We start from the raw sequence: 12,488 nt of genomic DNA on the forward strand, positions 1-12,488 counted from the left end.
CATTTTTTATTTGGAGATGGAACAACAGGGGGACCAACAGAGACCTCCTGTCTGCTGATTCATTCCCCAGATGCCCACAGCAGCCAGGGCTGGGCCAGGTTGACACCAGGAGCCTGGAAATCAATTTAGGCCCAAGTACTCGAGCCATTCCCTGCTGCTTCCAGGGTGAGCATTAGCAGGAAGTTGGGTAGGAAGCAGAGGGTCTGGAACTTGAACCTGGCACTGTGATATGGACGCAGGGCGAGGGCATCCCATGCCAAGTGGGGCGTAATTGCTGCGCTGCACGTCTGCCCCTGGGCTCTCTGTTCTGTTCCATGGTGCACTTTGGCTGCCATTGCACCAACACTGCACACTCCCTGCGACTGGGCCTCTGTGATGTGTGGGGAGCAACCCGGACTAGACTAAGTTACTGGAATTAAGACTTATTCTATGCATCTGCTCTCCCACAATATGGCGCTGAGAAGGGAGTAACAGCTTCTACACAGCTGCCTCCAGTTCAACCAATAAACTGTAGGACCTGCTCCTGATTGGAGGAGAGCAGCATACTCGGCGTGTGGGTAGCAGAGTTGGGATTGGTGGAAGAGGACTATAAAGGAGGAGAGAGACAACATGCACGAGGAACATCTAAGAGGAACATCTATCTGAAGGAACACCTGAGCAGCCCCCGAGAGAGCCGGCCGGCGGTGTGCCGCTCCCCCGCGGAAGTGGGGAAAGTGGCAGGGGGAACCGCCCTTCCACAGAGGTGGAAGGGACGGTAGCCAACCCGGGAAGAACCAGCAGCAAACCCAGGGAGGGCCGAGCAGACAAAAGAACAGCGCAGGGTCTTGTGTCGTTCCTCCACGAAGATGGGGAGCGACAGTGATGGGCCTTGCTCGTTGGTACACGTGGCCTCCAGCTGGTTCTCTGAGGATGACCCTGGCTGCTCTGGGCCCTTTGTGTGCTGGCTTTGAGGCCCTCTTGCTGCCCATGTCCCATGGTCGTTGTGATACCCCTGAGGCTGGTGCTGGCTCCATTTTGCCAGCACTTAGAGGGTTCAAGGAGGCCAGGGACAGTCCCTGCCCAGGACCCCGGTCTTGGCTCCTGCCTGCTGTGGGACCAGGGTCCCGCCCACTCCACTGATGGAGTTTAGTTGTTTAGACTCCTAGTACTTCTCGAGACAAATGGTTGTCTATCTGCCATAAATGGAACGCCACTCTGACTTTCTGTAAATGTAAAGTAACGGGAGGGATTGAAAAACATCAAATAAAAGTAAAAAAAATAATAACACACAAGAAAGCTGTTGCTTGGTGGCACGCCCAGCCCAAGCCTGCTTCTTCCTCATTGGGTTGGAGGCAAGCAAGGGCCGTGGGGAGTTGAAGGCACGCTGGACCCGACCGCGTGCCCCCTGGGAAAGAGTAGGCAGGCAGTGACGTCCTTACTGAGTTCATGCCGCGGTGTTAGCCGAGACCCTGCTTCGCGCAGCTTCATTGGAACTCAGGGTCTGAGGCTTGGGATCCAGCTAACCAGCCATGGACTTTGGATCAGTGCCTTGATGTTCCCATCTGTAAAGTGGGACTGGACCAATGCCTTGAAATTCTCCCTCCTGTTTCTTTCCTGGCTTTTGTGGCTGTAACCCCCAGGGAAGCTCACAGGGGTCAGCTGCCTCCTCTGTAGCCTACACAGTGCGCGGTGTGGCCTGCCGGAACGGGAGTGCTTACTCCGCCCGGTACTCCGCCCCGTGCTTGGCCAGGCTGGCCCGCCCCCTGCAGCAGCCTCGGCCCCAGCCCCCCCTCTAAGGCTGGCATGGACTGCACTCCCTTAGGGCAGGCCCAGGGGCAGAGGTCGCTTTCTTTCCATCTCAGAGGAGCCTTGCTGATGAACAGTGGCTCAGAGGGGTTCCTGAGTTGCCCAAGGATGCACAGCGGCTAAGTGGCACAGCTGGGACTCAGACTCAGGCCGGCCTGACTCATCTCCAAGAAGCCCCTGGGGGCACTTTCCCAGCCCCTTCACTCTGACCCTACTCTGCCTCCACTCTCAGACTGCAGGGCCTCCGCTGTCAGACCACGTGCCCCAGCCGTGCCCGTCGGGGCCTGTGGGCCTTTGCTCGAGCCGTCCCCTTGTGTGGAAAGGTCTTCTCATCTACAGAGCAGGCGGCGGCTTTCTGTCACCAGGCCCCTCCTGGTGGAACCTCCGCAGTGAGCACTGCCCGCTCTGCCCCGTGGGTGTTGGCCACACGAGGCCGCGGTGGTCCTGGGGCCGGGAACCCTGGCTGCGGGAACCTCTGTGCCTGGCGGACTCTGGAAGTGTCGCAGAGAGCCCCAGACGCTGCTGGCCTGGGGGCACAGTCCTGGGGCCCAGCGCCTCCAGCAGCCACCATGCCTCCTGCGGGGTGGTGTTTCATTGGATCCTCACGGGCCCGGCCCGGTAGCTCCTCCTTCCAGCCAAGGACAGAGTGGGCAAGAGAAGTGAGGGGGCCGTCCAGGCTCTCACTGCTTGGGTGAGCCCTGGGGAGCCAAAGCCAAGGTCCTGTTGTGGGCTGAGCAGGGCTGCAGCTGCCCCTCAGCCTGCCCGGTGGGGTGTGGGCACGGGCTGGCACTCAGGAATCAGGAAGAGGGAGGGAGTGCGAGGCCTGCTGGGAAGGGCCGGCCCTGCCTGCCGCAGTCTGGGTGCTGTGATCTGGAAAGCTGATCCCGCCCGGGAGGCCCTGCCATTCTTGGGGCTTGTTTGGCCATCTGTGAAGGACTTCCTCCTGCACGCATCCTTGTTGGTTCACTCAGCTCGGTCGCTGGGTCCCCCGCCTCCAGCACGGAGCCCGGGGTGCAGGGAGGAGGTGCACACAGAAGCTGCCCTGGAGGGCGCGCAGTGGGCCGGGGAGGTGGACAGGAGAGTGTGGATGGGGCACCGTGTACCCGTGTCCTGGAGTTCCTGGGACAGCCGAGGCAGAAGGTGCTTTGTAGGAGGAAGAGCATGTGCAGAGGCCCTGGGTAGAGAGTTTTAGTGACACCGCGAGGAGCTCATAGCCGCTGGGCTGCGGGACACGGGTGGAGGATGCGGGGTGAAGCTAGCTGGGCAGCGGGGGAGCTCAGTGTCGTCAGCCTTGCCTGGCCCAAACACGGGGTGAAAAAGCCAAGAAGACAGAGCGGGCCACACCCAAGGTCAGGCCCGCAGAGGGGAGGCTCGGCAGTGGGCAGCAGGGCTTCCTGCCCCCTGTCCTGTCTGGGAGGGAGCAGAGCTCAGAGACAGGGGTGGGGTCTGTGAGCCCGGGCTCCCCGCCTCGTGGCCCAGTGGGTGCAGTGAGAGGTGATCCTTGGTGTGCAGCAGGGCCATGTGTGCAAGGCTCAGGGACTGCAGGACCTGGTGTCAGAAGTTCAGGGTTGGGCAGGCACTGTGGCATAGTGGGTAAAGCCACTGCAGTGCCAACATCCCATACGGGCACCAGTTCAAGTCCTGGCTGTTCTGCTTCTGATCCAGCTCTCTACTATGGCCTGGGAAAGCAGTGGAAGATGGCCCAAGTCCTTGGCCCCTGCACCCACACAGGAGATCCGGAAGAAACTCCTGGCTCCTGGCTTTGGATTGGCCCAGCTCTGGCTGTTGCAGCCATTTGGGGAGTGATCCAGTGGCCGGAAGACCTCTCTCTGCCTCTGCCTCTCTGTTAACTCTCTGCCTTCCAAATAAATAAAGAAATCTTAAAAAAAAAAAAAGAAGAGGAAGAAGTTCAGGGTTGGCTGGCAGCAGGGGTGAGGCTAGAGGGATGGAGGGTGAGGCAGGAGGGCTGGCTGAGTCCTCCCTGGGGTCTGGCATAGCTGAGCTTTCCCTTCTCAGTCCCCACCTCCCTCAGTCCTCCCCCAGATCCAACCCCCCGGGCAGCGTTGACCCAGGCATCGTCTAGGGAGCAGCCAGACCCTCATTTTCCACCTGCCTGGCTGTGTGCCCTCAGCCAGCTCGCTCCCCCTCTCTGGGCCCTCGGGGCTCTGAAATACTGGGAATCGCAAACCCTCATTTCTGGGCTCCTGCTTTCAGCTTCTCTGATCTAGTTCTTGCAGCTTAAATTGCTTCCCGAGCTGACCCTGCCAAGACCCGTGCTGCTAATGACTCCTCGGTAACCGGGTGCCAGGAACCGGCTCTCCAGCCTCCCCCCACCTCCACTTCCCTCAGGCCTCTGAGGCTGGGGGCGGGGTGCAGGGCCATGGCCTCCTTGGGCAGAGGGGCAGTCAGAGTGGTTAAGTGGCTGAGGTCACACAGCGTCAGGGCGGCCAGGGAGCAGGCCTTTGAGGATGTGGGGACGGAAATGAAGTGTGCAGCAGGGACCAAGCTGTGAGCCTGCCCCAGCCCTGCCGTCTTTCCAGGGGCAGAGAGGGGGCTCAGGCCGAGTGATCGTTCAGGGTCACCCAGAAGGTGAGCAGAGCGGGGAGTGGCAGGGACCGGGTGTGGACGGGGCGTCGGTTCCCCTGCTTGGCCAGCCATGTGCACATCCACTGGTGCCATGATGTGCCAGGCCCCAGTACTGCTCCTGCTCCGCTCCCTTACCAGAGGCCTTCCCTGTCTGCGTTACCAGGTTTGTGTGGCTTTGCCTTTGGTCAGTGTGTGAGCACGCGTGGATCCCCAGGGAGCAAAGGGAGGCCCAGGGGCTGTGAGCCAGCTCCTTTCGGAATCAGAGGCATTGGTTGCAGAGGTGCAGCAAGGGCGATGGAGAGGGAGGATGACGGGGCCATGCCGTGAGCTGGTGGCGTGGCCACATGCTGCTCTCTCCCGTGGCTGTGGTGCCAGCCAGAGAACGGCAGGGGCCGGCCCCTTGTCTGATTCAGATGGGGGCCAGCTGGTGGGTGGGGGTGGGGGTGGGGGAGGATAAACGAGGGAGGGGGGCAGGTGAGGGCCTCAGAAACAAGCAGGCTGCAGAGCCAGGCCAGTGCGTGCCGTCCCCACTCTGCCACGCACAGCGGTGAGCCTGCGGGCAGCCCGGGCCCCTCTCCCAGCAGCCCTTCCTTGCCTGTGTGATGGCGGGGAGGGAGCACGGGGCCTGACGTCCCTCACCTCGCCTCCTGCAGGTGCTCCCGGCGCCCGGCCCGGGCCAGCGGCCACCATGTTCTCGTGTGTAAAGGCCTACGAGGAGCAGAACTACGCGGCCCTGAAGCGGAGCTGCCTGCGCAGGAAGGTGCTCTTCGAGGACCCCCACTTCCCCGCCACCGACGACTCGCTCTACTATAAGGCCACCCCGGGGCCAGCCGTCAGGTGGAAGCGGCCCAAGGTGAGTGCCAGGGCTGGGGTGCAGGGACACCTGCTGGGCACTGAGCGCCCAGGAAGCAGAGCAGCCGTGGCTGAGCCCCTGGCTGTGGGCTTTGGTTTGCCGGGAGGATCCCCCCGGCCAGCACTACCCAGCCAGGCCCACTTCCTCCCAGGGGAGATGGGGCAGTGACCTCTCTGCCCGCCCCTCTCCCTCCAAGTCACTTGTGGGATCATGATGAGGTGACTTGGGTGTGCCTTTCTTTTTCAGTAAGAAATAGAGTGAAGTTCAAGTGCAAGGGAGTTACTTTCCTTATTATTACTGTGATGATTTGGAAATAGTCATTTGCTGTGTGAAGAGTGTTTATGATGGTGATTAGTCAATAATGTGTGTAATAAAAAATAATGGTGCATCCCCTCGTAAGGCTGTGGTGAGGATTAAAAGGGGGAGCGCGTGGAGGGCTTGGCATGGAGCCGGGCACCCGGTCCAAGGGCCATTAGCGTGCGCGTCGGTGAGGCTGGGGCCCCGAGGCTGGAGTGTGCCAGGCTGAATCGTGTTGCCCTGCAGTGTGATTTTATCCTCTCTCCTCCCCCGCTGAGAGGCAGAGAGACAGAGACAGAGGGGTCTTCCTTCTGCTGATTCACTCCGCAAATGCCCACAGATGCTGGAGCAGAGCCAGGCCGAAGCCAGGAGCCGGGAGCTTCTTCCAGGTCTCCCACATAGGTGCGGGGGCCCAAGCACTTGGGCCATCTCCTGCTGCTTCCCCAGGCCATTAGCAGGGAGCTGGATTGGAAGCAGAGCAGCTGAAACTCGAACTGGCGCCCATATGGGATGCTGGTGGCACAGACGATAGCTTAACTTATTGTAACACAGCACTGGCCCTCAGGAACCCAATCACCATGAGCCGGCACTGCTGCCTCCCAGGGTCTGCAGGAAGCTGGAGCCAGGTGTTGAACCCAGGCTGTCGCATATGGATCAAGGGTGTCTTAACCACGAGGCCAAATCCCCACCCTGATTTTGTCCTCTTGAACCCCAGTTCCTGGGTGTGAGAGTGGGCTGGGGAGGGGCCTGCCACTGGGCCTGTGGGCCCTGCCCAGGCTGGGGGCCTGGCTGGCAGGGAGGCTGCTGCAGGTGGCCTGCTCAGCCCCCTCCTCAGGTCCCCAGCGGTGCCTGTCCCAGCTGTCGCACAGAAGGGACTCTGCCGCCGAGGCCATGCTGGACCAGGACACCCAGGGCTGAGGGGAGGCTGTGGGTCCCACCGCCTGGTCCTCAGGAAGGCGCCCAGTGCATGGCGCCCTCGGGCAGTAGCAGTGCGGTGGGGACACGGGGCACTAGGCCCTTGCTCTAAGAGCAGCGGGAGCCATAGAAGGCCAGGCTCTCAGCCGTGTGTGGCTTGGCTGGGTTCACAGGTCCAAAGCTCCCCCTGGCCAGCAGAGGGGACTCAGGCCGCTGGGGAACCACAGTGAGTAATGGGCGGAGCGTACTGATGGGAAGTCCCTTCCAGCTCGGCTGTCCTTTGGGTTTTCTTGGACTGAGGGGTGGAGAAATGGCCACCTGGGATTGGGGGAGGGGGCCCATGCCTGGGAGCTGCCCCTGGGTGGCCGGCAGAGGTTGATGAGGACCCCAGTACCTAGCTCCTGGGCCTGCCCCCCTACCCCCAGCTCAGGGGCCCCTGTGCCTGTGACCTCAGCCCCTGAGCCGTGCTAGCATCTCTGACCCCAGCACTGCGTCTCGAGCACTCCCGAGAGCCTCCAGGCCTGGCCACACGAGTCCTGCCTCTCTGGCCCCTACTCCCATGCCTTCCTCTTCCTCCTGTGTGAGGTGGGTGGGGGAGGAGGCTGGCCTCAAAGGGCCTCCGTGAGGCTGTGGGTGCGGTGGGGAGCCGAGAGCGCGGGGAGGAGCTATAGCCACTGGAGCTCTTTGCTGTCCTCGCTCTGACCCCTCGCGGCCCTCTCCTGGCCGCCCCTGCCTTCCAGCGGTCTCCTGGACATTTTAGGTCTTGGTTTGGGAAGGCGGCTGGTGAGGCCCAGCTGTGGCGGATGCCAGGAGGAAATGCAGGCTGGCTGTGTGTCCTGGTGGAGTCGCCTGCCGTCTGAGCCGCTTCCCTTGCGGGTGCGAGAGTCCCGCCACACCTGCTCTCTTCTCTGCCTTCCCTGCTGGCCCCTTGGTGGGCAGGGCCACAGCACAGGAGCAGGGCTGCCCTGCCTGGGACGTGGAGGCAGGTGCCAGTGTGCGGGGTGGGTGGCAGTTGAGGGGGCCCAGGACGCCAGTAGGGGGACCAGCTTCTGGTGGGGAGCAGTGCGAGGCCAGGTGCGGGCTGGCCCTCGGTGGCCGAGGAGGGGAGAGCAAGTGGAGCAGGGCATGCGTGGTGTGCTCCACGCTGTGGCTGCCGCGCAGCTGAGAACTCAGTGGGCAGTGCTGGCGGGAGCTGGCAGGGCCCTGCCCAGGCGGCGCCCTCTCCTCTCACACTTGGGCGGTGCCAACAGGAAGTCAAGTCTGTCATGGCAAGGGTGGAGCAGGATCACCCGTGAGTGACCATTAACTCCCAGCTGCTTGCCCCTTGGCCAGCGAGAGGGGACTTTGGCCAGAGGCAGCTGGGTTTCCCAGGATCCCTGCCTCCGGCACCTGCCTGCGAAGTGCAGGGAACCAGTGAGTCCCCTCCCACCCCTGCCAGCTCCTCTGCTGGTGTGGCCCCTGTGTTCTTGAGGGTCTCTTGGGCCAGCCCCCTGCCTTCCTTACTCCCCGAGAGGAAAGAGGAGCCTGGCTTTTATGTAGTTGTTTATTTATGGAAGCCAGGAGCTCCTTCTGGGTTCCCTGTATGGGTACAGGGATACAAACACTTAGGCCATCCTCTGCTGCCTTCCCAGGTGCATTAGCAGGGAGCTGGATGGAAAGTGGAGCAGCCAGGATGTGAACCAGTGCCCACGTGGGATGCGGCATCGCAGGCAGAGGCTTTACTCGCTGCGCTGTGCCGGCCCCCGGGAGCCTGGTTTTTAAGCCAGGTGGACTCGGCTCTGGTCTTGGCCCTGCCTTACTGGAGGCCTGACCTTGAAGGAGACCTTGTCCCTGCCTGGGTCTCAGCTTGCTCGTCTGTGTGGGGAGAGTCATCCTTGCCCGTGGCGGTCTCTGGAGGTTGAGACCACTGGAGGTGGCAGTGCGTCCGGCTTGGGGGAGGCAGGTGACAAGCTGCAGTCCCCTCCTGCCCAGTGCCTGTCCTGTCTGGAATGTCCCTTCTCTTTCTGGCCCTGCAGGTACCACTGGGACACCTGCCCAGCCCACGCCCCGTTGCCCTGCAGGCCCATTGTTTTGTTGGTCCCAGGATGGCATACATCTCCCAGCCTCCCTCACAGGCCTGGCAAGGAAGTAAGAGAAGCAAAGGCACAGTCAGGGAGGCCTGGGAGCCCCAGGGCATCCCAAGGGTGTGGACAGGAGCCACCTGCCTCCTCCCTCTGGCCCAGGGGTCACCTGTCATCCTGGGGGGGCAAGGTGTACCCCCATGTCTGGACATGAGCCCAGGGGTCCTTGTGGGAACACTGTTGGGGGTCCTGGGGTAGGATCCGCCCTGGAGCCTCGCAGAGTTCCCCCGAGGCAGCCTGGTGGCCGCCAGCACTGCCCCCCGGGCTCGAGCTTGCTAAGCCATCTCCTGGCAAAGGCCCTGCTGCTTGCCTGGGTGTTCTATGCTATGAGCCTGGCAGCAGAGGGCGCACCAGCCGTCTGGGTCTCTGTCCCACCCGGGACAGCATGTGGTGGCGTCAGGGAGCCCTCTGACAGGTGGCCCAGAAGGGAGGAGAGGGGCCAGTGGGGCTGTGGGGGAGGGCGGCTGCAGGGCGAGCGTGAGACTGCCCCCCTGCTTTCCTGTCCCATGCAGAGGTCCCACTGTCTTCTCCAGCCTCAGTTTGCTCAGTTGTCTGATTGCCTCCCTCTGTGTTCTGAGATTCTAGGAGGGCGGTGGCGGTGGGCAGGTGGGGGAAGGTGGATTGTCAGGAGGGAGTGGGGGAGGGCGGATGAGCTCTGCAGGTGCAGTGCAGGTGCTCCCTGCTTGCGCATTCCTGTTTGTGCACCAGGCTGGCACCAAGTTCCCTTTGTGCACAGAAGGAGTGGGTCAGGCTGTGGCCTGCAGTCCGGTGGAGCCGGTCTAACAGGCTGGGAGGCCTGGGCAGAGGACAGGAGGTGACTGCAGGTGCAGAAGGCTGTGCCCTAGAGGTATGCTGACCAGAGCGCTCGCCTCCTAGCCCTTGGTGTGGCTTGGCCCCGGGATCCCAGCGGGCCCTCGACCAGCACAGTCCTGCGTGCCAGTTTGTCTTCTGTTCCCCCTGGGGATCCTGCCAAGCCCTGCTTAGCTGGAGGAGGGCGGAGTTGGCCCATGCTGTGCCCTGGAGCCCGCAGGCTGGCAGGGGGTGATGGATGGGGACACAGGTGCCCAGGAGGATCGAGAGAGGTAGCATCGGACTCCGGCGTGGCCTCTGCAGTGCCCATGCCCTCCTTAGCACCCCTGCCCGCTGGCCTGCTCCGTGCAGCCTCCTGGCCTCCTGCTGTCACCGCTCTGCTCATGTGGGAGGTCAGGATCCGGCCCTGTCTGGTCAGGTGCCCTGGTGTTAGCAGTGAGCTCCTGGGCTTCTCCCGACCCTCCGTCTTGCACAGCCTCGGCTGGGCTGGGGGCAGGTGCAGCGGACAGGCGGAAAAGGAGGAGGGGCAGCAACTTGGTCACCCACCTGGCGGCTCCAGAGTGAGGCTCCTGAGCTTGTACCTCAGCCCACCTCTTCCTGTGTTGCTCTGGACGAGCGCCCTAAGCTCTCTGTGCCTCAGCTTTTACACCTGTGAGCAGAGGATGCTGGTGGTGTCCCCCTCCCCAGCATGGTTTCGTACAGCCAGGCCCGCCACGGGTGTCCAGTTCTCGTGGGCTGTTTCTATGTTTGTCTCTTGAGAGTTGCCCCACGAGGCCTTTGGACGCTGCTGCTGGCTTCCAGTGGATTCTCTGGGTTGGAGCTGGCGAGCCCGGACCCCTGTGCAGCGGGAACCCCAGGCCACGCCTCCTCCTGGGAAACCTGATGTCCCCCATGCCTACCCTGCCACAGCAAGTCAGGGCGATGGAGCCCACGAGCCCTGACTCCCTGGCTGGTCTCTCTCTCACAGGCTGGAGAAGCACACAGGGCACAGCTGGGCCACCGAGTCTGCCGCACAGGTGTGCCTGGCTGGGCTGCCCCAGGCAGAGGCTGGAAGAGCTGGGATCCAGCCCCTCTGTGTGTCCACTTCCTTCCCTGGTGACCCCTCCTCTATGGAGTGGGGCAGTTGCGTCTCTGTTCCAGGGCTGTGGCTGAGAGCAGAGGGTGCTTTGAAGACCCCTTTCCCACATCCCGCGGGCCTGGGGACACCGGGCAGGGGTGTCTCTCCCCATGGCATGAGTGCCTGGAGTCCTCTCTGCCACCCCACCCTGCCTGCCTTCCTGGTCTCCCAGGCAGATGCTAAGTCAGGGCTGGGTGTGGCCAGGACTGGGAGATAAGATAAGGAGCCCAGGGAGGCCTGTGGCTTGCTGAGGCTTGGCCTTGGGACAGATGCTGCTGGCGATACCCAGCATGCTCTGGGGAAGCCACCCTGCAGTCCAAGCTGACAGGAGGGGTCAGGAGCCACCCATGTGCTCAGGGGACTTGGGGTCCTTTCTCTGGCCCTGGGCAGAGGAGCCCCAAGCACCTGCATGAGCACTCGGGGCCCTTTGTCCCATCTCCCCGCTGCATGCTCCGCCTCCCTGATCTGATCTGATCTGTGGAGGTCTCCCACAGCCCTGCAGGGATAGCTGTCCAGCTCCTTTGCACAGCTGGGGCAACAGAGGCACAGAGAGGTTGAGCCACAGTTCTAGGGTTGCACAGCCAGTAAACGGGGAGCAGGAATTTAAATTCCAGCGTCCTGACTCTGCTGCCCTCTGCTGGTTGCCTGCAGTGGTCCGTAAGTCACTCCTGGACTTGAACTAGCCCAGGAGCACCTGCTGAGGTGGAGACAAGCAGAGACGTGTGATATCCTTCCAGGGCTGCATGGCTAAACATGTCAGCCTCTCCCCTGTAGGATGGACATATTGCCCACCTCCCATGGCCAAGGCAGCATTGATTGCGGTGCCTGGCACGTGGAAGGTCAGTCTCCTGATCCCCCAGATGGGAGGGGGGTGGAGGGAAGATGCTGAGGAGAGGTGTGGGCCTCTGGAGCCGAGTGGCCCCTGCAGGCCCAAGCAGAGACCTGCCTGCCCAGGGAGAGGGAGCATCCCACTTGGCGGCAGCCCGCCACGGCCTGCAGCACAGGCAGGGGCCCGGGGAGCTCTGGAGGTGGCTCTGGGCCAGGCAAGGGGCCGAGCTGGGCACTTCTGCTGCTCCTGCAGGCATCTGACAGCTGCTCGCCCCAGGCCCAGAGTGGGCCGTAAACGGCCGTGGGGATGCCGGGTGAGCTGACCCAGCCCGGGGAGGGCGTAGCGTCCGAGCGTCTGAAAGTGTCAGCAGTCATCCGGGGTCACGGCCGGGTGCTGGGCACTTTACACACACGGATGCTCAGAAAGCGGAAGGAACATGGCTTTGCGGGGAGGAGGCCTGGCAGAGGGCTCGCTGGGCCTCATCCTCTGGCCTGGAGCCCGAGCCTGTGTTGGGCTCACTCCAGAGTGCTGCTCCCGGGGACTTGTAAGGAAGTAGCCCCTAACGCATGCCTTCCCCATGCGTACAATGGAATGGCGGCCTGCTCCTTGGGTGGCATGAGGGTCAGAGGAGGCGGGGGGGGATTGTATGTGTCCCCCGAGGGTCCCTGCTCTTGGTTCCCCATCTTCCCCCCTTTCTGTTCATCGCAGATGCTTGCTGCACCCCGCCTGTCTCTCCCTGACCAAGGCCCCAGGGGTTGGCTGGTCGGGAGGACCAGCGAGGGTAGGAGGATGGTGGGGACCCTGGGGCCAGCCTCCTGGTGTCCTGCTGTACTTTCTGGTCACTGCCAGGTCTTCGGCAGAAGAACCTTCTCTGGCCAGGGAAGGACAGTCCAGGCCAGCCCGGGAGAGGCTGGGTTTGGGCAGCAGGGGTCCACATAATGTCCCCAGGTCATGGGGGAGGCGGGTAAGCCCCACACTGACCACAAAGCCTCACAGCCCCCCACCCCACCCCCGCAGGACATCTGCGAGGACCCGCGCCTCTTCGTGGATGGCATCAGCTCCCACGACCTGCACCAGGGCCAGGTGGGCAACTGCTGGTTTGTGGCAGCCTGCTCGTCCCTCGCCTCCCGCGAGTCCCTGTGGCAGAAGGTGAGTGCGGGGGTGGGGGTGGGGCGG

General features: G+C 62.8%; 1 protein-coding gene across 4 annotated transcripts in view; it reads left to right on the forward strand.

The window, feature by feature from the left end:
- Positions 1-12,488, forward strand: part of CAPN5 (calpain 5) — a 49,271-nt gene that overhangs the window by 10,566 nt on the left and 26,217 nt on the right. For all 4 annotated transcript variants that reach the window (XM_089311633.1, XM_008263663.5, XM_008263675.5 and 1 more), the window contains exons 2-3: positions 5,025-5,224; positions 12,330-12,461. In XM_089311633.1, coding sequence (XP_089167759.1) covers positions 5,060-5,224; positions 12,330-12,461 — 297 coding nt within the window. In that variant the 5' untranslated portion in view covers positions 5,025-5,059. The remainder of the gene's footprint in view (positions 1-5,024; positions 5,225-12,329; positions 12,462-12,488) is intronic.

The sequence above is a fragment of the Oryctolagus cuniculus genome, chromosome 1 (assembly GCF_051225735.1).
Source record: "Oryctolagus cuniculus isolate XC-2025 breed Fujian yellow rabbit chromosome 1, ASM5122573v1, whole genome shotgun sequence".
Taxonomy (NCBI): Eukaryota; Metazoa; Chordata; class Mammalia; order Lagomorpha; family Leporidae; genus Oryctolagus; species Oryctolagus cuniculus.